General features: G+C 44.2%; 1 protein-coding gene across 1 annotated transcript; it reads left to right on the top strand.

Annotated features, from left to right (window-relative positions):
* Positions 1-15,279: 15,279 nt before the first annotated feature.
* UBA52 (ubiquitin A-52 residue ribosomal protein fusion product 1) lies at positions 15,280-22,261 on the top strand. The gene is made up of 5 exons (XM_083365146.1): positions 15,280-15,451; positions 17,711-17,831; positions 19,128-19,214; positions 20,063-20,165; positions 22,027-22,261. Exons 2-5 carry the CDS (start codon positions 17,729-17,731, stop codon positions 22,118-22,120), a joined length of 387 nt encoding a protein of 128 aa, XP_083221272.1. The 5' UTR covers positions 15,280-15,451; positions 17,711-17,728; the 3' UTR covers positions 22,121-22,261.
* Positions 22,262-24,901: the final 2,640 nt, after the last annotated feature.

Below are 24,901 nucleotides of genomic sequence, written 5' to 3'. Positions count from 1 at the left end.
AGTTAGTCTTGAGTCTGTGGATACCTAGACAAGTCCCTACATTTTCCTTGCAAAGATTTCAGAAGTGGTTTGCCATTGCCCCCTTCTTAGGGCTGGGACAGAACGACTGGCCCAAGATCGCCCAGCTGGCTTTGTGCCTAAAACAAGAGTAGAATTCCCTATCTCCTGATTTCTAGCCTGGTGCCTTAACAGCTAGATCAAACTGGCTATCTGATATTTTTTTACACGCTTTCCTTTATCGGATGTCGTTCTAGAACAAGGGTGTCCAACCTTGACAACTTTAAGACCTGTGGACTTCAACCCCCAGAATTCCCCAGCCAGCTTAACAACTGTGGCATTTGCTTCACAACCATTGACACAAAAGTTGATAAAATCAGGTTGGTCCTATGGGTGACCCGCTTTACAACCATCACAACTTGCGATCATAATGGGCACATTCCATTTGAAGTCTTTACTATGGAGAACTTAAACAAAAAAAACCCCCACTTTTCTTTAGCAGTCTCTTGGCTACATCAAAGAATAAGCCTTTTTGCTGAATTTGAACAATTAAGAGAGGACTAAAGAAATGGGGGATGGGGGTTAAATGGCATGGCCTTGTCTTTTTGTTCTCTTTATTTTCTTTTGCTTTTTTGACTGAAGGGGAAAGAACTGAGGTGCTGGGCAAACAGGAATGATTGGCTGGCAATCTCCATATTCCCCAAAGCTAAACGAGATTGTTTTATAAGATTTAGGGCAAAACAAAATGAAGAGTCTGGAGGAGCACTAATAAATTTGTTCTTTTCGTTCCTCTGAATTTCTTGTTTGTGAAAATTTATTCAAGGGTGATTCGGATGTTGTCCCGACCATTGCAATCTACCTGACCTCATGGGAGTTTTTGCTGTGTTTGGGGGGAGTAACACACACACACACACACACACCAGGTTTTTCTGAGTTGCCTCCTATTTTCACCTGTAAAATGCTGGTGGTTGCACAATTCGATTAACGGAAAGCCAAGTCAAGTTTGTCGCTGAAATGCGTAAATGTCAGTGTTGTGGTTTGGGGTTGTTTTGAATCAAGTGTACAAGCTACAACTCTTCTTACTAAAGAATTTTGGTGGCCTCTATTTAATTTTTCTCAGGAAAAGCAACAGATGTGTCTTCTAACCACATCCAGCTTGACAAATCATCCAGCAGGCAAAGATTTATGACTGCCATAATTGGTTTCTGAAGCAATTGTCAAATTACTCCAGATGGGATGGTTCTAATTTTACAAAGTAGGGAGCGAGAGGAAAACAGGGTTCATTCAGGCCAAATGGAAAAGGCAGGGAATCTGTGGTGCCCCAGCAGCAGTGACACCACAAACAGGAGGCAGAAAATAGAAGGTCAGGAAACACCGTCTTTGTCCTAGGGAACAGGAACTTATTAAAGTTAATTCCTGTTGCGGGAGGTTGTATCCTTCTGCCTGAAAGGGCCGATTCATTTTAGCTCCTGGACAGATTGTGCCTCTTGCTGAGAGGCACAATTCTATGAAAAAATATTGTGTAGTCCAGTGCATTAAAAAAAAAGTTACATAAAACTCCAATAATAATAATAATAATAATAATAATAATAATAATAATAATAATAATAATAATAATAATCCTTTATTGTCAAAGTACAACATGTGTACATTGAGATTAGCTGAGCCTCCCCCTGTGCTCTCTCCCCCCAACACACAGTGACAACAAACCCTCCATCCCACCACACTATAAAGACTTCCTCAAGAGCATTGCATCTCCATCCTAATTTTTGCTAGCCTTTTGCTAGCCCTATGTGTGCACTGTACTCATCTAGACCCTAGAGGGGACAGAGGACCTTAAGGTATTCCTTCAATTTACTTATTTTTGCTTTCTCACCTGTAAGCACTTTCAACTCACTCCTGGTGATTGTATGAGTGGATACAGCTAATAATAAACTGTCAAAAAGTTTCAATCACTGGACAATCTTTTCAAACTTGTCACACACACAAACATGTTACAATTGTTGGAAGAAAAGTCTTCATCGTGGTTCAGTCCAAGCTGGGAATAAACACGGCGACTGCTTTAGGAAGAAGGTTACAGTTTATTGAAGAGGAGAGCCAGACAGGAAGATGGCTCTGGCAGAAGAAAGAGTGAGCACATGTAGGGAGTGGGTTTTTATACCCTCTGGAGCCTTTCGTTTGGAGTTGTTCCTGTGGCATGAACTTTGACCTGAGTCTGAGTGTGCCTTTCTGGTATTCTGATGGTGATGGGTTAATCCTATTATGTCCCAAAGGTCATATCCTGCTTCCCTGGAGCTGGGGCTGATGACTCTTAGAGTTTGGGTGGGGTATGTAGATTGTAGGTGTCTTTGTCTTCTTAATCTTCTGGCTTCAACCTTCCTGGATTTACGTCTGCATTTCTACAGAGCTGGTTTCTGCTGGGGGAGGGAGACTTGGGACTATTAAGAAAACTGGGCATGCTTTTCTGCCTCTTTAAGATCCTTTGAGGAAATATATTTTTCTGCCCTTTTAATATTTCCTTCTCGGGGGAGGGGGGGCCGGACTTCCCATACCATCTAGGACAAAAATATTTGGCCCACTGATGTTTGGATTTTTGAGAGGAATTCTCTCTTCAGTTTGCAAACCAGCAGAAGCATTTCATCTTTAGGCTGCTATCACCTCAGCAGACTTGCAAGGCAGCTCAGCAGAGAAGTAGGCTTATAAAAATCAGAGAAATTTAAATCATTATTTTGGTCATTGCTGGGCCAGGTGACTCCCAGGGAACCTAATTTAATGCTTAGCCTTGGCATTGCTAGAAGAAAGAGATGTGAACAGAGATGCTTCGTTTTTGTCACATTACAAGGGAGGAAGTTGGCCCTCCCCTCCATGAGATCATGGCAGTGGAGAAAGCAGGATTAGATCTCTGAATAGTTTAATCTTGAAAATGCAGCTTTCTCTGTAATCGTCTGCATTCAGGATAAACAATAAATCAATATTACGACTTATTTGAGGCCACTGGGCAAGAGTTAATGGCCCTGGATGAAGTAGCTTAACCTATTTTAAACTGAAAATTCTATTTCCGTCTAAAATATTAAGCACATTATAAAACAGCTTTTTAGCCCAAGATTATGGGGATGGAATGGACTAAATTTAACCAGACTGGGAAGAGTCCTAGCATCTGCATTCACACAAGTTAAGTGTAATGGTTTTAAACTTTCCTTCCTTCCTTCCTTCTTTCCTACCTTCCTTCCTTCCCTTCCCTTCCCTTCCTTCTCTTTCCTTCTTTCTTTCCCTCCCTCCCTCCCTTCATCCTTCCTTCCTTCCTTGCATCCTTTCTCTCTTTATTTCTTTTCCTTCCTTCTTTCTTTCTTTCTTTCTTTCTTTCTTTCTTTCTTTCTTTCCTTCTTTCTTTCTTTTTCTTTCTTTCCCTCCCTCCTTCCTTCTTTCCTTCCTTCCTTCCTTCCATCCTTTCTCTATTTCTTTTCCTTCCTTCCTCCCCTTCTCTCTTTATTTCTTTTCTTTCTTCCCTTCCTTCCTCCCATCCATCCATCCATTGTTGAATACACTGTGTGAATCTAGAAAATGCCGTACTTGCCATAACTGGATTAAGATGTTGTGTCAAAGAACACAGCCATGGAAACTTTCTCTGGGACGTTTCAGAGAGATTGGAATGATCAGAGTCTTGCTTTTTCCTACTCTGTTTCTTCCGCCCTCTGAACTGTATCCAGCAAATGTGACCAGAGCTCTCCAATTTCCCTCCAAACAGTTTTATACATCTGCTCTTTCCTGGCAGTCAGATTTTTTAAAAGTGATTTTGGAGCACCCTTCAGCTGGAAAGGATCTTTTTCTAGCAGAGCCATGTGAATCTAGCAAGTGTACCAACATCACATTTGGAAGCAAAGGCCACAATAAAAGAATAACAGAGTTGGAAGGGACCATGAAGGTCTTCTAGTCCGAACCCCTTACTCAAGGCAGGAGACCCTATACCAGGGATGGCAAACCTTTTAGAGACCGAGGGGGCAGACTGCAACCCAAAACCCACTTATCTATCGTCGAGTGCCAGATGGGCGTGACCATTGGGTGAGTATGATCCATTGGGTGGCCAATTGGGTGGGCGTGGCTGCAGTGGTAGCGGCAGACTGGGTGGGACTAAAAAGTTCAATCAATCAATTCCAACTTTGCGAGATCTTTTTTTCTTCCCCCCCCCAAGAAGTTGACATTGATTGATTGATTGATTGAACCTTTTTTTTTGCACACTGCAGTGGAGGCCTAAAGCAAAAAGGTTTTATAAAACCCATCTGAAGGCCTAGGACTGGGGTGACAGCGCACGTGCCCACAGAGAGGGCTCTGTGTGCCACCTGTGGCACGTATGCCATAGGTTCGCCACCACGGACCTATACTGTTTCAGACAAATGGCTGTCCAGCATCTAATCTCTTCTTACAAACCTCTAAAGTTGGAGCGCTCACAGCTTCTGGAGGCAAGCCGTTCCATTGATTAATTGTTCTCACTTTCAGGAAATTTATCCTTATTCCTAGGTTGTTTCTCTCCTTGATTAGTTTCCATCCATTGTTTCTTGCCTTGCCTTCTGGTGCTAATAATAATAATAATAATAATAATAATAATAATAATAATAATAATAATAATAATAATAATAATAATAATAAGTTGGAAGGGACCTTGGAGGTCATCTAGTCCACCCGCCCTGCTAAGGCAGGAAACCCTATACCATTTCAGAAACATGGCTGTCCAGTCTCTTCTTAAAAACTTCCAGTGTTGGAGCATTCACCACTTCTGGAGGCAGGTTGTTCCACTGGTTAGTTGTTCTCACTGTCAGGAAGTTTCTCCTTAGTTCTAGGTTGCTTCTCTCCTTGACTAGTTTCCATCCGTTGCTTCTTGTCCTGCTTTCAGGTGCCTTGGAGAATAGCTTGGCTCCGTCTTCTTTGTGGCGGCCCCTGAGATATTGGAACACTGCTATCATGTCACCCCTCACCCTTCTCTTCATTAAACTACACATACCCAATTCCAGCAACCATTCCCTATATGTTTTAGCCTCCAGTCCCCCAATCATCTTTGTTGCTCTTCTCTGCACTCTTTCTAGAGTCTCAACATCTTTTTTACATCGTGGTGACCAAAACTGGATGCAGTATTCCAGGTGTGGCCTTACCAAGGCATTGTAAAGTGGTATTAGTACTTCACGTGATCTTGATTCTATTCCTCTGTTAATGCAGCCTAGCACTGTGTTGGCTTTTTTGGCAGCTGCAGCACACTGCTGGCTCATATTTAAGTGATTGTCTACTAAGACTCCGAGATCCCTCTCACAGTTACTACTATCGAGCAAGGTACCCCCTATACTATACCTGTGCATTTGATTTTTCCTGCCTAAATGCAGAACCTTACTTTTTTCACCATTGAATTTCATTTTTTTAGATAGTGCCCAGTGTTCGAGTCTGTCCAGATCCTCCTGTATCTTAAGCCTATCTTCTGGAGTATTGGCTATTCCTGCCAGCTTGGTGTCGTCTGCAAATTTGATGAGTTCCCCATCTATCCCCTCATCCAAATCATTGATGAAGATGTTGAAGAGCACTGGGCCCAGAACAGAGCCCTGGGGCACCCCACTACACACTTCCTTCCATGTAGATGCGGTTCCATTGAGGACCACACGCTGAGTACGGCCTGTCAGCCAGCTACAAATCCATCTGGTGGTGATGTTATGTAACCCACATTTTTCTATCTTATCAAGTAGTAGGTTGTGATCTACTTTATCAAATACCTTACTGAAATCCAAGTAAATTAAATCTACAGCATTCCTCTGGTCCACTAGTTTTGCCACTTGGGCAAAGAATGCAATAAGGTTTGTCTGGCACGACAAACCTTTGGAAAATAGGTTGGAAAATAGGTTGGAAACACCCCCACTCTTCTTTGTGGCAGCCCTTTAGATATTGGAAAACTGGTGTCATATCAACCCTACTCCTTCTTTTCACTAGATTAGACATACCCAATTCCTGCAACTGTTCTTCATATGTTTTAACCTCTGGCCCCCTAATCATCTTTGTGGCTCTTCTCTGCACTCTTTCCAGAATCTTTCCAGAGTTTCGTGACAATCAAAACTGGATGCAGTATTCCAAGGCAGCCATGATACCAAGGCATTATAAAGTGGTAACTAACGTTTCGCCTGATAGTGCCACTTTACAATGCCTTGGTAAGACCACACTGCAGGATGATTAGATTGATTCCTCTCTTTTACAGCTCTTGCTGCCAGGTTGCTCCATTCCAAAAGTATTGGAGCAGCTTACAAAGGATACAAAAGGAATAGCGAAGAATTAATAGAAGAAAAAAAAGAAAACCACCCAGTGGTGGGATTCAGCTGGTTCGCACCAGTTCAACTGGTTGCTAATTTTTTTATTTTTATATTTTGCCCAGGCCCAGAACGGACTTCTGGAAGCGGCATCCATACAGAGAACCAGTTATTCACATATTTCAATCCCACCACTGGCTCCATCCCATCCTCTCATCTCGCCCAGAAGAATCATCTTGGGTCTCTTAGTTCCATCTTTCGTTTTCGACGGGGTTTAGTGTGGAATTGCGGGGCCTTCTGGAACCCACAGCTCCAGCTTGAGGATCAGGTGGCTACCTTGTCCAAAAGGGCCTTTCCACAACTTTGTGTGGTGTGCCAGTTATGGCCCTTCCTGGATTAGGAACATTACACACACAGGCAGCCATGCTTCGGTTGCCTCTTAAGCAGATCACTGCAATCTGGTTTACATGTGCCTCCCCTTGGAAAACATCCAGAAGCTGAAACTGATCAGAATGGTCCAAAACTACTCCAGCAAACCATTTTATGGTTTTTTTTTGCTTAGGGTTATTTTGTGTTAATCTGTTATTTTTACTCTACTGATGTTTCACATTCTGTTAGCCACCCAAGGTCAGGCGTGCAAGATAGATAGCCAGATACATTCAATAAATTAAAACATTTTTTTAAAAAAATGTCCTAGCCAATGACACTCTGAAGAACACATTTGTAATGGCCCAAAGGGCCTTGTGCAGAGAGGGGATATATCAGACCTCCAGAATTTTATTTTATTTTTGCAAACAAGCAGGATTGGATGGTTTTTCTGAAGCGTGATAGCAATCATTCAATATTTGAGGGGCTACCAAATAGAAGAGGGGGTCAATCTATCTTTTCCCAAACACTTGAAGGCAGAACAAGAAGCAATGGGTAGAAACTAATCAAAGAGAGAACCAACCTAGAAATAAGGAAAAAAATTTCCTGGCAATTAATCAGTGGAATTACTTGCCTCCAGAAGTTGTGGCTGTTTTTATGAAGAGATTGGACAACCATTTGTCGGGTCTCCTGCTTGAGGAGGGGGCTGGACTAGAAGACCTCCAAGGTCCCTTCCTATTCTGTTATTCTTTTTAAGTCCAACAGGGCTGAGGCTAACTTAGGGGCACCTGCAGAATGGAGAGTGTCTCAAAATGGCTCTGCCAATTTACAGTACATGGGGCTCCACAGCAGAACGCAATCCTAATGGGTGGGTGGCAGCTTAAGGTACGCCCTCTGCCTATTAGTTAATATTTATGGTTGCTTCTATCTAGCTCTTTTTTATTGATGTACTGCATTTTTATATGGTGCTTATACTTTTAACTGTACACCGCCCAGAGTGAGATGGGCGGTACCTAAATCTGACAAATAAAAAAACATGTAATCAAAGCTTTTCCCTTTTTCTATATATCTCGTGACATGCATGCAGGTAGCATCACTTATTCTGAATGGGTAGTCCTCCGGTGAGTTCCCGTTAATTTTCATTAGAACCAGCTACCAAAGTAACCTTGCCTGGACAGGGCATTTTTCAGATGTGGACTTCAATTCCCAAAATACTTCGCAATGGCTGGCTAAGGAATTCTGGGAGTTGGTGCACACCTCTTCAAGTTTCCAAGTTTGAAAAACACCGGTTTAGATTATACACTGAAAAGGAGGACTGCAAATTGTCAAAAATAATATGTATGTATATGTATGTATGTATGTATGCATGCATGTATTAATGAAATATCTATGGTGTGTGTGTGTGTGTCTGTAAGGCATATATATAACCACTATACCAAACTTATATCCTTCCTTCCTTCCTTCCTTCCTTCCTTCCTTCCTTCCTTCCTTCCTTCCTTCCTTCCTTCCTTCCTTCCGAGAAAATAGTATGTATGTCACACTTTCACAGCAAGTTTTATTGATGAAATTTTAATTTCGATACAGCATCATTCAAGCCTATCTTCTTAGAAGTAAAGTTCCATAGATCCTGGGAGGTACTAGACTTCAACTTCAATAATTCTCATCATGAAAAGCCATATGGGTGTTGGAGTCCAATTTATCTGGAGTTATTGTACTGAGGAAGGACTCAATGTGTGGACATACGGGAGTGTAATTTATGTCTCTTTCCAATCTGCAATTGGTTAGCATATTTTTCAGTCTCTAGAACATTAAATAACAGAAATTAGAAACAGTTCTGTTGTTTGGAGGAAAAGGGATTATAATTATATTGGTGGCATGCTGGGGATAACAGCTGCACCGGCCAGATTCCCTCCCACCACCCACCCCAAAGTACAAACATGTTTGCTCTCAAAAAAGAATATGAAAAACACAAATTTCAATTATCTTCAATGGATGTTTATTGACAAAAAATACCATTCTGGTAGTTACAGCGCCCTCTGTTGGACAATATCATAAGCGCTCTGCCGATGAGATACCTGTGTAGTATCTCATCAGCAAAAGATATAGGTAAGTATCCTCAACTTATGACCACAATTGAGCCCAAACTTTCTGCTGCTAGGTGAGACATTTGTTAAGTGAGTTTTGCCTCATTTTGCGACCTTTTTTGCCACAGCTGTTAAGTGAATCATTGGAGTTGTTCAGTTAGTAACTTGGTTGTTAAGTGAATCTGACTCCCCCATTGAATTTGCTTGTCAGAAGGTTGCAAAATTTTGATCACACGACTGTGGGGACGCTGCAATGGTCATAAGTGTGAAAAACATGTAAGTCACTTTTTTCCAGTGCCGTTATAACTTTCAACATTCACCAAATGAACTGCTGTAGATCAAGGACTACCTGTAATTGGCAGGAATTCAATCAGGGATTGGCTGGGGGTCCAGATTAGCAGCTGGCCATAAAGTCAACAGCTCAGCAACCCCCATCCCTAGCAAGTGATAATCAAAGAGACATACAGCTTCTGACCAGTATTAAATAACAGAGACTGGACAGCCATTTGTTTCCTGCCTGAGCAGGGGATTGGACTAGATGACCTCCAAGGTACCTTCCAACTTTTTATCCATTAAACATGAATCTCAGTCAACTGAACATTCAAATTAACTGGCACTAATGGTTGACACAGGTTGCTGCATCCTAGGTATCGACCAGGTATCTCCTTAAAATGTAAGATGCTTCGAGTAGCGCAGGTTTTTGTAGCTTTGCTGGAATTATTGCAGGAAAAAAACTGCACTACATGGAACATCTTACATTTTAAGGATATACCTGGTCGATACCTAGGATGCTGGCAGCATCCCTAGCAAGTAATATTCAAAGAGACAGACAGCTTCTGACCCGTCTGACTTTGGGCCAGTCATAACAGAGACTGGACAGCCATTTGTCTGAAATGGTATAGGGTTTCCCGTCTGAGCAGGGGGTTGGACTAGATGACCTCCAAGGTCCCTTCCAACTTCTTCTTCTTCTTCTTCTTCTTCTTCTTCTTCTTCTTCTTCTTCTTCTTCTTCTTCTTCTTCTTCTTCTTCTTCTTCTTGTTATTATTGTTATTATTGTTATTATTGTTATTATTGTTATTATCTCAATAATCAGTTACAAAATAGATCTTGATGGTTTTTCAGTATTTTATTAAAGTCAACAGGCAATTTGTGGTCATTAGATCGGATTTACGTCCATTTCCTTCCTTTCTTCTTCTTTCTTGCTATTATTTTTTCCCCAGTGAGTTCCCTTTCTTTTCCTGCACATTTCATAATAATGCATAATAATAATAATAATAATAATAATAATAATAATAATAATAATAATAATAATAATAATAGCCATGAAGGCTGGCTGGATGACCTTGGACCAATCAATCCCTCTCTCCCAGCCCGACTCACCTCACAGGGTTGTTGTGGGGAAAATAGGAGGAAGGTATGTTGTCTGCCTCAATTTGTTTATAAAAAAAGTAATAAAGGCAGGATATAAATAAATAAAAGCTCATCTTGAAAGGGAATAGCACACGGGCCATGCCCGTGCCCCTTTCTGGATCCCCCTGTGGTAGATAATATTCTCATTTGGCAGGACCCAAACTAAGCTACCTGATCACAGGACAGGCAAACAGGAGATAGATATGTGGACTTCAACTCCTAGATTTCCCCAGCCACCTAGCATCAATGTAGGTCATCAACAGATACAATCAATGCTGTCTCGGTACCGGTGCTTTTTTTGTAAAAGAAAAAGGTGCCGGAACCCACACATGTCATACAACCCACCTTGCCTACCCTACAAGGTTCCATCCAAAAAAGGTGCCGGAACTCCATTCTGAGCGTTCTATGACAAAAAAAGCCTGCTCGGTACTATGTCACCAGATTAGAAAGCAGGAGATTGTGAGTTCTAATCCCGCCTTAGCCATGAAAGCCATCTGGGTGACTTTGGGCCAATCATCAGGAGACTGAGAGTTCTAGTCTCCCTCCCCCTTAGCCATGAAAGCCATCTGGGTGACTGGGCCAATCATCAGGAGACTGAGAGTTCTAGTCCAGCCTTAGGCACCAAAGTCAGCTGCGTGACTTTGGGCCAGTCATCAGGAGATTGAGAGTTCTAGTCCTACCTTAGGCATCAAAGTCAACTGGGTGACTTTGGGCCAATCATCAGGAGACTGAAAGTTCTAGCCCTGCCTTAGCCATGAAAGTTATCTGGGTGACTCTGGGCCAGTCATCAGGAGACTGAGAGTTCTAGTCCTGCCCTTAGGCCCCAAAGTCAGCTGGGTGACTTTGGGCCAGTCCCTCTCTCTCTCAGCCCAACCCACCTCACAAGGTTGTTATTGCGGGGTAAATAGGAAGAGGAAGGTACGTTGAATATGTTCACTGCCTTGAATTATTTGTAAAAATAATAATGTTGGGATATAAACAAATAAATAAAAATAAAATGTCCAGACCTGGAACCTATGGAGGGAACTTGGTTAAAAAGTGAAGAGCAGAGCAGCACACTGTAACAGGAACGAGATAACCTTGAGGAAATCTCTGGGGGTAACCTCCGATAGCTAGGTCCTATGCCAAGAGAGGCCTTATAGGTAATAGCCAGCATTTTGAGTTGCGCAGGTACAGTAGTCCCCGACTTACAACAGTTCATATAGTGACCGTTCAAAGTTACAGTGGCACTGAAAAAATAACCATTGCAGCCTCCCCATGGTCATGTGATCAAAATTCGAACGCTTGGCAACTGATTCAAATTTATGACGGTTGCCGTGTCCCAGGGTGATGTGATCACCTTTTACGAACTACTTACAAGCAAAGTCAATGGGGAAGCCAGTTTCACTTAACAGCCATGATACTAACTTAGCAACTGCAGTGATTCACTTAACAATTGCGGCAAAACTCACTGAACAAATGTTTTGCTTAGAAACAGAAATTTTGGGCTCAGTTCTGGTCATAACTCGAGGACTACCCATACTCAGAAGCAGGGCTTTTTTTGTCATAGAATGCCCAGAATGGAGTTCCGGCACCTTTTTTGGATGGAACCTTATAGGGTAGGCAAGGCGGGTTGTATGATGTGTGTGAGTTCCAGCACCTCTTTTTTTTTTTACAAAAAAAGCACTGCTCAGAAGTCTACTTCTAACTAGTTCAGCTCACAAACTAGAGGTAACACATGGCCATAGTAAGGTCTGGCCATCACTCCTCATACTGCTCCTTTCTGGACTAGTTGGTTCCAAAGAATCTTCAAGGGCAGCCCCATGAAAAGTATGTTGCAGTAGTCCACTTGTGAGGTGACCGAGGCATGAGGAACTCTAAGAAGGCTTTTTGGTCCAGTGATAGACAGCATGTTGGTGCACAAATTGGATTTGGGCAATATCTTCCAGGGCATAGCTGCCCTCTCCTCCTTTAGTAGGATCTGTGACTGAGCTAAGATCTCACATAAACAGCCCAGCAAGATTTATTTTATTTATTTTTATTTATTTAAATTCCATTTATATCCCGCCCTTCTCCGAAGACTCAGGGCGGCTTACAAACTTAGCAGTAGCCTTCATTCTATGTATATGCCTGCTTATTAGGGCTTTGGGGGGGGCAAGCGGCATTATTACAAAGTCAGCTTAATTGCCCCCAACAATCTGGGTCCTCATTTTACCTACCTGGGAAGGATGGAAGGCTGAGTCAACCTTGAGCCTGGTGGGATGCGAACCTGCACTAATTGCAGGCAGCTGGTGTTACTTAAGGAGGCATTAGCCCACTGCTCCACCAAGGCTCTCAGGATCCCCCAAATACTTTCTGACACCCCCCCCCATCTCAAGTATCTGGCATGGACCAATCTAATAATCCTATCTCCCTTCCAAGGAAGAGATAGCTCAAGCAAGCTGAAAAATAATAACGTATTCGTTTTGGAAGAGGTTCTGATAGTAATGACCTCCACCTTGTGACTATGTTGCAACTGTACTGTAGAATAGTATAGAGCTGGAAGGGACCTTGGAGGCCTTCAAGTCCAGCCCCCTGCTCAAGCAGGAGGACCTATAGTACCATCTCAGACAGGTGATTGTCCAGTCTCTTTTTAAAAACTTCCAGAGATGGAGTGCCCACAATTTTTGGGGGTAAGCTGTTCCACTAGTTGATTGTCCTCACTGTCAGGAAGTTTCTCCTTAATTCCAGGTTGCTTCTCTCTTTGATCAGCTTCCAACCATTGTTTCTCATCCTTCCCTCTGGTGCTCTGGTGAACAACTGAGCCAAGATAAAAACCAGGTATGTCCTGTGTGTTGAGCTGGGAGGAGATTGAAGTCCCCAAGAATGATAAAGCATCAGAGACTCCATGCCAACCTGCTGATTGAATCCACAGATCTGTTGCCTAGAATTTTAGACTTTGTTATTAGCATTGTAAAAAGGTTATGTTAGCACTTTTAAAACAGCCGTCTAGGCCTGTTTTTAACTTCAGGAAAACATGATTTATTTTTTTCCTTCTTAGCCAAGGCTATTTCTTTTGGCATGCATAGAACTTGTGCTTTCAGCACAAAATAATAGAAAACTTATTCTGAAAGTCCTTGAATGTACTCGCATGTTTTAAGAAAGATACAAACCCAGCTGGGAAAGTGTAATATAACTAATACATTTGCCGCTTGTTGAATGTTATCTAGAATTACTTGTTTTCCACTGCTCAAGTCTCACATGCAATCAGTGCCTTTTATTATTTGATTGCTTGCTATAAAAAGACTTAAACCCCCCCCTTTAATAAATGATTTTTGCTTTGCCTGAATTACCTGGATATTCATATTTTGCGATGGGCAAAGAACTCTCTCTTAATTAACAAACCCAGCTGCCCCTAAAGCCGTTTCCACGGTTATCTGAAGAGCAGAGAATATGGAAGCCCTCAGTCACAGCTGCCACTTGTATATCCATCATAAGCCACAAGCCCTCTTATGTCCCCTTGTTAAATATATATAATTTGGCACCCCAACACTATAACTATTCCTAGGCATCTCATTATCAGATTCCTTATCCATCACATGTACAGCATGGAAGTTACATCTTGGAGGATCTAATTTTGAGAAAATAAATGTACAACAATCTTGTAATGTGGCCCACTGCTCTACTTCCCTGACTGCAGGTTGCTAAAGGAATCAATAATAGGATTCATGACGGTATTAAGACATAAGGTTGCTGGTAAACAAGGCTTTGTTATCAGCACATTGTCTAAATTAATTCAGCCTGTATTTTCTTTTGCTCTAGGCTAAATCAATGATTCTCAACCTCAGCCACTTTAAGCTATGTGGACTTTTAACTTCCAGAATTGCTCTGGATTTACATCCCATCTTTCTTCAGAGTCAGTCTTAGTGGATGGTAGCATCTAACCAGCTCTGGTTACTTTTGGAAAGCTAAGCAGACATGGTTAGTCTTTGGAGGGGAGACCACTTGGGCATGTCAAACATGAAGTGATACATCAGGACAAAAATCTTGGAGACAGGTAATGTTGGAGTGAGCAGACTGGCTTGCCAATCTCCAGGGGATCACTGGATGACAGCCAAGGGAGGCAGAACAATGCCAGTTATTGCACCTCAGATCTGGCAGCTTAGAATTGCATTGCACTTTTAGATATTTTATGATTTCCACTCCACCCACCATAAAAAAATTGCTTCTTTTATAAATGTCTGAGAGAGAAAGAGAGAAAGAACACAGAATACTAGAGTTGGAAGGTACATTGGAGGTCATCTAGTCCAGCCCACACGAACAGGAGCCACTATACAGAGGTGGGGAAACTGTGGCCCTTTTATGACTTGTGGACTTCAACTCCCAGAATTCCTCAGCCAGCACAGCTGGCTGAGGAATTCTGGGAATTGAAGTCCACAAGTCATAAAAGGGCCACAGTTTCCCCACCCTTGCACAGTATCATTTCAGACAAATGATTGAGTCCTTCGGGAAAGGGCGCTATATAAATCTAATAAAATAAATAATAAATACCCTGGACGGTATCTCTTTACTCTCCTACCATCCAGCAGGAGATATAGGAATATAGCCAGCCGTACCAACAGGCTGAAAAATAGCTTTTATCCGTGGGCTGTTAGGCTTTTAAATAGGACATAATCTTATGCAGAATTGACTTGGGAGGCCGGTGTGTGGTGTAGTTGGTTCACACAGTGTGGTGGGATGGAGGGTTTGTTGTCACTGTGTGTTGGGGGGGGAGAGAGCACAGGGGGATTCTCAGCTAATCTCAATGTACACATGTTGTACTTTGACAATAAAGGTGTATTATTTATTATTACAAATAAATTGTCCAGTCTCTTCTTGCAAGCCTTCAGTTAGTGGGGCAGCCACAATTTCTGAAAGCATCAGACTCCATCTTCACCAATGAGAAGCTCACAATCCACTCCACCCTACTCCTCCCCACCAAAAAAAAGAAAAGAAAAAAGCTGCAGGGCTCTCTCGCACACACGTCTTCATAACTCTATGAAACGCATTGCTTCCAGGAGGCGGTGATTGAGGCTAGGCGTTGCCGTGGTGACCGGGGCGACGACTGTGACGTAGGCCGCGAGCGGGCGGGTGGGCGGGCGGGGGGCGGGGTTTGGAGGGAGGAGTGATTTGGCGGAAGCGGTGCTGGTTTCCGCTTCCGGCCGGGGCTCGCTCTTTTCCGTTCGGTAAGGAGAGCCTGCCGGAGGCGCGTGGTCGAGCCGGGCCTTCAGTCGGGGCGGGCGAGCGGGCGCTTCTTTCTCGGCCCCTTTTGACGAAGCGTCCTTGCGTGGCTCTCAGCACGGAGACAGCGAGACAACTCGAGTAGGCGTCCGTCGATCGGCAGATCCGCTTTTAAAGCTAGATTAGATGGAGTCGGGCTGGATTTCCGTGGCGTTCGTGGAGGCAGCCATGCGGTTCCTCTTGGCAACAGTAGGGGGTGGCTGACCATTACTGCCTTCTGGGAAGCTTCAGCCACTCCCTCGCTGGGACCCCACCCCGGGGGCTTCCTAGTGGTCCCCTTTCCCAGTTTGGCTTGGGCTCAGCCAGAGTTGTAGCTGACATTATATGGGGTAGCCTTTACATAGCTATGGAGCAGGGGGTCTTCAAACCTGGCCCTTTTATGCCTCCTGGACTTCAACTCCCAGAATTCCTCAGCCAGGCATTATATGGGGTAGCCTTTACATAGCTATGGAGCAGGGGGTCTTCAAACCTGGCCCTTTTATGCCTCGTGGACTTCAACTCCCAGAATTCCTCAGCCAGGCATTATATGGGGTAGCCTTTACATAGCTATGGAGCAGGGGGTCTTCAAACCTGGCCCTTTTATGCCTCGTGGACTTCAACTCCCAGAATTCCTCAGCCAGGCACGCGTGCCTGGCTGAGGAATTCTGGGAGTTGAAGTCCAGGAGGCATAAAAAGGGCCAGGTTTGAAGAGCCATGCTTAAAGTGTTTAAAATGTACGAGGGGATTTGGGGAAAGATAATAGTATGAGGGACGCGGTGGCTCAGTGGGTTAGGACGCTGAGCTTGTCGATCAGAAGGTCGGCAGTTTGGCGGGTCGAATCCCGAGGGACGTGTAGCCTGTTACCCGTCCCAGCTTCTGCCAACCTAGCAGTTCGAAAGCACGTAAAAAATGCAAGTAGAAAAATAGGGACCGCTACGGTGGGAAGGTAACAGCATTCCGTGCGCCTTTGGCGTCTAGTCATGCTGGCCACATGACCACAGAGACGTCCTCGGACAAATGCTGGCTCTTCGGCTTTGAAACAGAGATGAGCACTGGCCCCTAGAGTCAGAAACGGCTAGCACGCATGTGCGGGGGAACCTTTACCTTTATAGTATGAGGAAACGAGTCTCTATGGAGATTCTCGGTCACCCGAGGACCGGTCATAAGTCACTTTTCAGGGCCATTGTAATTTCAAATGAATGGTTGTAATCCGAGGACTGTCTATGCTCTGTCTCGCTATTATAAGCCCAAGTGTAATACAGACATTTTATGTGGCATTCTGAACATATAGCCTGACATTGCTTACTTCCTCTCAGTTCCATAGACCTTTAAAGGATTATTTTGTCTGTGGAGATTCTCAGTCATCCAGGTCATGGTTGTTCCAAAGGTGCTTTTTCAACAGGCAACTGGACTTTCTTGCTTTTCTTTGAAGATGTTTTGCTTCTCATCCAAGAAGCTTCTTCAGCTCTGACTGGATGTTGGGGAATTTGCATTTTTTAAAAGAGAATCGTTCAGGCCACCTGGACTGTTATCTGTGTCATCAGGGTCAACTGATTGATGCCATTGGATGTGGAGCCTTATGAGGAAAGGAGAGCTGTAGTTTTAGGGTTATAGATAAATATGTACATATATGTATGTATGTATAATACAGAAGATATAACAAGAAATAGGATTGTGTAAGTGCATTCCCACAAAATACATGTAGAGCATGGGTGATTAGTTAAGCAGATACTACCGTGTTCTAAATATATGGGGGGCATATATCTAGGGTTTCTGTGGGTGTGTCTGTAATGCCTAGACTAGTATTTCTTGACTTTCGCAAGATGTCTGGACTTCCAATTATGTAGGTGTACGGTGTACAGTGATGTCAGAATTGGGTTGTGCTCTTTTATTGCTGTCAGCTGCTGTCCCCTACTGGGCAGGGTGAGGAAGATAAAAAGGTAAAGGTTCCCCCGCACATGCGTGCTAGTCGTTTCCGACTCTAGGGGCCGGTGCTCATCTCCGTTTCAAAGCCGAAGAGCCAGCGCTTGTCCGAGGACGTCTCCGTGGTCATGTGGCCGGCATGACTAGATGCCAAAGGCGCACGGAACGCTGTTACCTTCCCACCGCAGTGGTCCCTATTTTTCTACTTGCATTTTTTACGTGCTTTCGAACTGCTAGGTTGGCAGAAGCTGGGACAATTAGCAGGCGCTCACTCTGTTACGCGGCACTCGGGATTCGACCCGCCAAACTGCCGACCTTCTGATCGACAAGCTCAGCGTCCTAACCCACTGAGCCACCGCGTCCCTTTGAGGAAGATATATACATATATTTTTTTAAGACCAAACCTTGGTTCATTTGTCACTTCTCTACATTCTCCAGGTAACCTCAGCTGCCACAATGCAGATTTTTGTGAAAACCCTCACCGGCAAAACCATCACCCTTGAGGTGGAGCCAAGTGACACAATTGAAAATGTCAAGGCAAAAATTCAGGACAAGGAAGGTGAGATTTAAGTACCAACCTGATAGAACCGCTTTCATGCCGCCAAGAGACAGACACATTGCATGCACTGGAGATGCTCCGGAGCTGCAGTCTGGTGAACTGCGCTATTGTGGGAACTAATTGGGCTTCTGTATACACTGAAGATCAAAGCAGAGCTTTGCCAACTGAGATGGAGCTGTACTTTCCAGATTTCTTTGCACAAAATGGTTATTCATCCTAGCCAGCATGACCGTGTGGTTGGGGTGGTTTTATCAAACATTGTCAGGGATACAGCCTGTTGGAAAGCGTCAAGACTGCCAGTGCTTTAAAAAGATTGACTTCTGCTTGGTTGTACTCCTGATCTGCACATTCTCTGTCCCAGAAAGGGTTACTGAAGCACTGTTTTTCTAGAACAATGACTTTTATAATGAATGAAATCCATAAGAAAGCAAACTGATTTGAAAACGCAGCAGGAAGAGAACGATTAATTGAAATTTTGAAAGGCTTAACTTTAAATGAGTGGAAATAACTTGAAGGATCCAGGAAGATAGAAAAAATAGGTACCAAAACAAATTTTTGGGCAAGAGAATGCTCTTTAATCCAGAGCTTCCATAGATAAGCCCAGGCCCAGAATAACATTTTCCTGACTTTAAAGTAATGCAGAAAACAAGGTCTTGGGATAAAGATCTGAAGAAGCAGATCCATTGATTCATATGTGTACATCCTTCTGTGTAAAGTGGGAAGCAAGATGGAATTTAGAATTAGAGAGGGATAGTTAATATTATTAATAGCCAAATGTGTCCTCCAAATGTTGGAATTCTTCCATCTTTACTATGAATAGCTGTCAGGTTTCTCCTGTCTCATATGTGCGTGTGTGGAAGTCACTTTTAAACATATTTTTTTTTCAGTATGTTACTAAAATGTAAATATTCTCTTGAGCAGGGGTCTTCAAATTTGGCCCTTTTGTGACTTGTGGACTTCAGCTCCCAGAATTCCTCAGCCAGCCTGGCTGAGGAATTCTGGGAGTTGAAGTCCACAAGTCACAAAAGGGCCAAGTTTGAAGACCCTTGTTCGTGAGGTACAGCGTTGTTGAAACTAAGAGACTTCTTCTATGGTCATAAGCAAGCTATGTTTTCTTGTCCATCACATGGAGAACAATCATTCTAAATAATTGTTAAGTCTGTCCATGGTCTAGTGCAGCTTTACTTGAGAGAAGGGCCTGTGTGAAAGCTGTTGGTTTTGTCAGAATAAAAATGAAATTCTCCCCCATGTCTGCCTTAAGACATTTGATTTCTATACAAAACCTTTGTTTTGTAGGCATTCCTCCTGATCAGCAGCGTCTGATCTTTGCGGGAAAACAGCTGGAAGATGGACGCACACTCTCAGATTACAATATCCAGAAAGGTATCGTGCTGATGACCCATCTCTTCCTTCTCCTCCATTTGGAAAAGCTCCTCAGTTAGCCGTGGTTTGTTATATGGGACATCATATTTGCCAGAAACACACGTACAAATCGGAACCAAATTCAACACAGTTTCAGTGCCTCTTGCCCCTAGAAAGAGAACAGCACTTGCAGCTAGTAGAAAACAGGCCTCTTAGTTTAAATGTTTCGAGGCGTTACAATCCTGATTTGACTGTTTCCGAAGGTTGAATGTAAAAAATGAATTTGCTGTAGTAGCAAACATCTCAGCGCTGACTGTGGGCTGAATTTTTCCACTGACTTGACTAACATTCAAGAGTAACGTTGCTTAGGGATGACAGCTTTGAGTTAGATCACAGGCAGGATAAATGGGTAACACACACACACACACACACACACACAAACACACCTTGCTGTGTTTTCTCCTAAGATTAAGATATTCCTGTTTTCAACATCATGCTCATTATTGCGTGAGGGTAACTGGCAAGGCTGAAGGATGATGAGAACATCCTGCTCTGGCTGGAAGCTTGGATAGCAACTTGCAGTGTTTCAGTTTGTCCAGCCTGGCTGTGATTCACCATCGATCTCCAGGCTCTCTGCCAAAAAAAGGATCCCCTCTGGCCTTGGATACTTTGCAGAGCGTAATAGGGAACATCGAACAACTGAAGGCCATTTTGTGTTCCATGTTCCTGGGGGCGGGTGTGTCTATTTTCTCCTTGGCTTCTGGGATCCGGTTTCTAGAATGGCGAATCCCGACTCTCCCCTTTGTCAGAGCTTCTGCAAACCCTGGTCCGCACCGTTAATCTTCTTTCCATCTTTCTCCCTGCCAAAGAGTCCACTCTTCACTTGGTGCTGCGCCTCCGTGGAGGAATTATTGAGCCTTCGCTCCGTCAGCTGGCCCAGAAGTATAACTGTGACAAGATGATCTGCCGCAAGTATGTCCCACGGGGCGTGGCCGGTTCCAGGAAAATGCAGGCTCTTAAGACTGAACTGTAGGATTTGGGCCACACCGGTTTAGGGAATGTGACATCCCACACAATTAGAGTAGGGGTCCCCAGCCTTGGCCACTTTTAAGACTTGCGGACTTCAACTCCCAGAATTTTCCAGCCGGCTGGGGAATTCTGGGAGTTGAAGTCCACAAGTCTTAAAAGTGGCCAAGGCTGGGGACCCCTAAACTAGAGGACTGGAAAATGCTTGGATGATGGGGGGGGGAACTTTGGTAACATCAACGGAGATGAACAGTTGTACATAGTCCCCAACATACAGTCTAATCTTAATTTTTTGCAGCGGTCATTAAGCAAATCCATTTTACTCAGTGGGTGTTTTTGCTGGAAAATACAATCACATGACTGGGGGGCGGGGAGGAAGGCGGCTGTGGTGGTCGTAATTTCAAAATCAGATATTCAGTATCTTTTGGGGGCGGTTCGGCATGACTTTGGATGGCCGTAATTCGAGGACTGCCTGCCTTTTTACAGCTTCATTGCAATAGCTGTGACTAAAAACCCGAAAGGCAATCATTTCACTGTATTTTGCTTCTTCCTCAGTAAAATAATTCGATTTCCATCTTTATTATGGTTGCAGAGCAACACGTCAGTAAAATAATAATCTTGTCAGGTTATGGTTTTTTCCTACCTTTGTATCTTTTGTCCTTGCAAACCCATGACACTACACTGCAAGCATAATTTCTTGCTCTTGATAATGGGCAGAAGTTGCTCTCTGGAATATTCTATTGGGGAATGTGAACAAAGAAGCGTCCTGTTGTTCATTCCCAGCATTTGATTCTTGATGGTAGATTGTAGGGGTTGCACCAAGCATTTCAAATTCAAAAGCCCCCATTTTGGAACCTTTCCTTTAGGTGTTACATTGCAGCATATAAATCTGCTCTTCCTCTTCCTCCTCATCACTTCCAGAAACGCTCTGAGGTTGAAACGCTGGGTGTTTCCAGCTTGAAATAAAGACCTTTGGAGTTTGGGCAGTTCCAGGAGGATGCGTTACAATGCTGGAATACTTCCAGTGAGGTCCAGATAAGCCATTTCTGGCTTAATTGGAAAAAGAACTACTACTTTGAACACAAACCTTGCATTATTTTTATTTTTTATTTTAATCCCATTTATATACCGCCCTTCTCCGAAGACTCAGGGCGGCTTACAATCTAAGCACAAATCAAATGTGCTTAGCAGTAGCCTTCATTCTATGTATATGCCTGCTTATTAGGGCTTTCCCCCCCCCCCAAGCGGCATTATTACAAAGCCAGCTTAATTGCCCCCAACAATCTGGGTCCTCATTTTACCTACCTGGGAAGGATGGAAGGCTGAGTCAACCTTGAGCCTGGTGGGATGCGAACCTGCACTAATTGCAGGCAGCTGGTGTTACCTAAGGAGGCATCAGCCCACTGCTCCACCAAGGCTCAGTATTATGTGGTGTTTGTATGGTCATGCGGCAAATAAGGGATGCTATGCGTTTAGAACAGGCGTGCAGAAATTTAAGAAAAAAGTATCTTACTGCATTTTGGACTTCGCTTTCCTTTCGGTCTGGCCAGATGGTCAGGGGTGAGCAGCTTAAGTCCAGCACCAGTGGGAGGACCGCAGCTTACTTGACTACTTTAGTCTGAAAGTGGGGGTCCGTCTTGTAAGAACATTTTATTGATTCATCTGTTGTCACATCAAGGCAGGAGTGGTTCCTGCAACCACAGTCCACTCCCAGGTGCAAAGCTGGAGTGTTCAAATGCGTAAGCCCGTGCCAGTAACTAGACTCCTTCCCCCCCCCCTCGTCTTTTTTTTTTCTTCTCCCTTCTAGATGCTATGCCCGCCTGCACCCCCGTGCTGTGAATTGTCGTAAGAAGAAATGTGGCCACACCAACAACCTGCGCCCAAAGAAGAAGGTCAAGTAAAAAGCAGGGCGGGAGCTGCCCCCATCCCTTCTCCTAGTACCTGGCTGTGGTGTTCCTGCGGCAACGCAATTCATCTTCCTTCCTCCCGCCAGAGGCCATTTTTTCCCCTGCCAGTTGGAATAAAACATTCAGCGCACCAAATTTGTCTCTCCCTCTTCATTTCATGCCTGAATTGCAGCTGCAGGCTATGAAGCAAGGCTTCCACCTTGTAAAAGGGATGCAGGTAGTCCTTTACCAGTTACTCGGCAGCTGTTTTAAGTTACGATAGACCTCCCCAGAGCTACTTTTGATTCAGATTCAAAGTTACCACGGCTCTCCCTTCCTCCCACCACCCATAGTCGCATGATCACATTTTGGGCATTCGGCAACTAGCCCTCACGGTTATTTGCAGCATTTGGTGGTCACGTGACTGCAATTTGCAACATTATTTTCAGTTTTTTTGCCCCCCCCCCAAAAAAAGCCTATTGCAGACAATAGATTTGCCTAACAACCACATTTGCTTTGCGATTGCTGCATTTGCTTAACAACTGCCACAAAAAACGGTTTGCAAAATCGAGCATGGTTCACAGGGTGACCTGCTTAACAACCAGCACAACTTAAAGCCGTAATTTCAGATTCAATTACAGTCACAAGTCGACTCCCTGTACAGTATTTGGTTGCACGTAATCCTTTTAGTAACTGAACTAGACTGATTTGGGTAATGGAAGTGATCTGTAATGAATCAGAATGCATTTCTGGGGGGAAAGTGGTAAGACGGTGGTTTACATTATTCCAGTTCTTTTCAGGTAGCATATCCCAAAGCTCCATAGAATCATAGGGCTGGAAGGGACCTTGGAGGTCTTCTAGTCCAGCCCCCTCTGCACGCAGGAGACCCTATACTATCCCAGACAAATTGTCCAATCTTTTCTTGATAACCTCCAGTGATGGAGCACCCACAAGTCCGGAAGGAAAGCTGTTCCATTTATTAATCATTTTGACCGTCAGAAAATCATTTTGTATTTCCAGGTTGACCATTCCTCTGACAGATTTCCACTCATTTCCTGTCCAGCCCTGGGATGCTATGGACAATAAATCAATGCCCTGTTGCCTGTGGCACCTTTCAAGTATCGGAAGATGGCTATTGTGTCTCCCCTAAGCCTTCACTAGGTTAAACGTACCAAATGCCCTTAGCCATTTATACAATTTAACCTCCAGGCTCCTTATTTTTGGCTCCCATTATCGTACAGGATTGCAATAATATCCTAATATCCTTCAAGGTCTTAGTGATGGTTTTTAAGTCCTTACATGGCATGGGTCCGGAATACCTCGGGGATCACCTGCTGCCGGCGTCAACTCCCCTCCGCCCAGTGCGTTCCCACAGAGAGGGCCTCCTCAGGGTGCCTCCGGTCAGAGAATGTCGGCTGGTGGCCCCCAGGGGGAGGGCCTTCTCTGTGGGCGCCCCGGCTTTGTGGAATCAGCTGCCGGTGGAGCTCCGGATGGCACCGGATCTCCGCTCCTTCCGGCGCGGGTTAAAGACCCACCTATTTGAACAAGCTGGCCTGGCCTGATGGGGAATTAATTTGGGTTTTAAATATTGCTATATTTTATTGTTTTATCGTGGGCATTAATTTAATTCTATTTTAACTTTTGTAGTTTTGTATTTTTATTATATGCCCTGTACACCGCCCTGAGTCCCTTGGGAGAAGGGCGGTATAAAAATTTAATTAAATAAATAAATAAATAAATATATTAGTACTATAGCACCAGGCTAGAAAGCTGTGGGCTGTGAGTTCAAGACCTACTTTAGCCATGAAAGCCAGCTGAGTCACTTTGGGCCAATCATTCTCGGCCAAATCCAACTCAGGGTTGTATTGGATATGTTTGCCACCTTGAGTTTATTTATAAAAATAAAGTGGGACGTGCGGCCAGTCAGTTTCCTAACCCTAACGGTTAGGGTCGGCAACCTGCGGCTCCCAGCCGCCCAGTGCACGCGCACCTCTTCGAACGGGCAGTGGTGCGCACGCACCTCTCCAAATGGAGAGTGGCACCGCCCGTTTGGAGAGGTGCACACGCACCTCTCCGAACGGGCGGAGGTGCGCGCATACCTCTGCGCGAACGGGCAGCGGCGCCGCTCTTTGAGAAAGCTGCCGCGGCCCGTCTGCAAAGCTGCCGAAAGCGGCAGCTTTGCAGACGGGCCGCGGCAGCTTTCCCAAGAAGCGGCGCTGCTGCCCTTTCCGAGAGGTGCGCGCGCACCTCTCCGAATGACCGTAGGCCTAACCCTATAAACCTTATAAACAAAATTTATATAAAATGTTTTATAGATGGCACTTGCCACCAGCAAGACTATCAAAAATGTTTAAAAACATGCCAGATAGATGTTTGTTTGTTTGTTTGTTTATTTATTTTTGGGACTTATATGCCGAAGGACTCAGGGCGGCTAACAACAATAAAAACAACAATACAAAAATTAAAAAAGAATTAAATAACAGCCCCAAAATAAATTAACTACACAGTTAAAAAATTAAAACATATTTAAAAACCCATCATCAATCCAGGTCAGCCTGATGGAAGAAAAAAGTTTTGAGGTCGCGGCAAAAGGACCGGAGGTCCGGGGCCATCCGAAGCTCAAGGGGGAGTTGGTTCCAAAGGGCTGGTGCTCCCACAGAGAAGGCCCTCCCCCTGGGGGTCGCCAGCCGACATTGTCTGGCCGACAGCACCCTGAAGAGGCCCTCTCTGTGTGAGCGCACTGGGCGATGGGAAGTCGTCCCCGGTAGCAGCTGGTCCTGCAAATATCCCGGGCCT

This window comes from Vipera ursinii (assembly GCF_947247035.1).
Source record: "Vipera ursinii genome assembly, chromosome: 1".
Lineage (NCBI taxonomy): Eukaryota > Metazoa > Chordata > Lepidosauria > Squamata > Viperidae > Vipera > Vipera ursinii.
Note: the sequence above shows the minus strand (reverse complement) of the source record. Positions and strands in the feature narration are given on the sequence as shown.

Bases quoted from the DNA above. Each gene is read 5' to 3' on its own strand.
- UBA52 (XM_083365146.1), top strand. From the start codon at position 17,729: ATGCAGATTTTTGTGAAAACCCTCACCGGCAAAACCATCACCCTTGAG. The intron at 17,832-19,127 runs GTGAGATTTAAG...TTTGTTTTGTAG, and splicing joins AAAAATTCAGGACAAGGAAG to GCATTCCTCCTGATCAGCAG. The intron at 20,166-22,026 runs GTATGTCCCACG...TCTCCCTTCTAG, and splicing joins GACAAGATGATCTGCCGCAA to ATGCTATGCCCGCCTGCACC.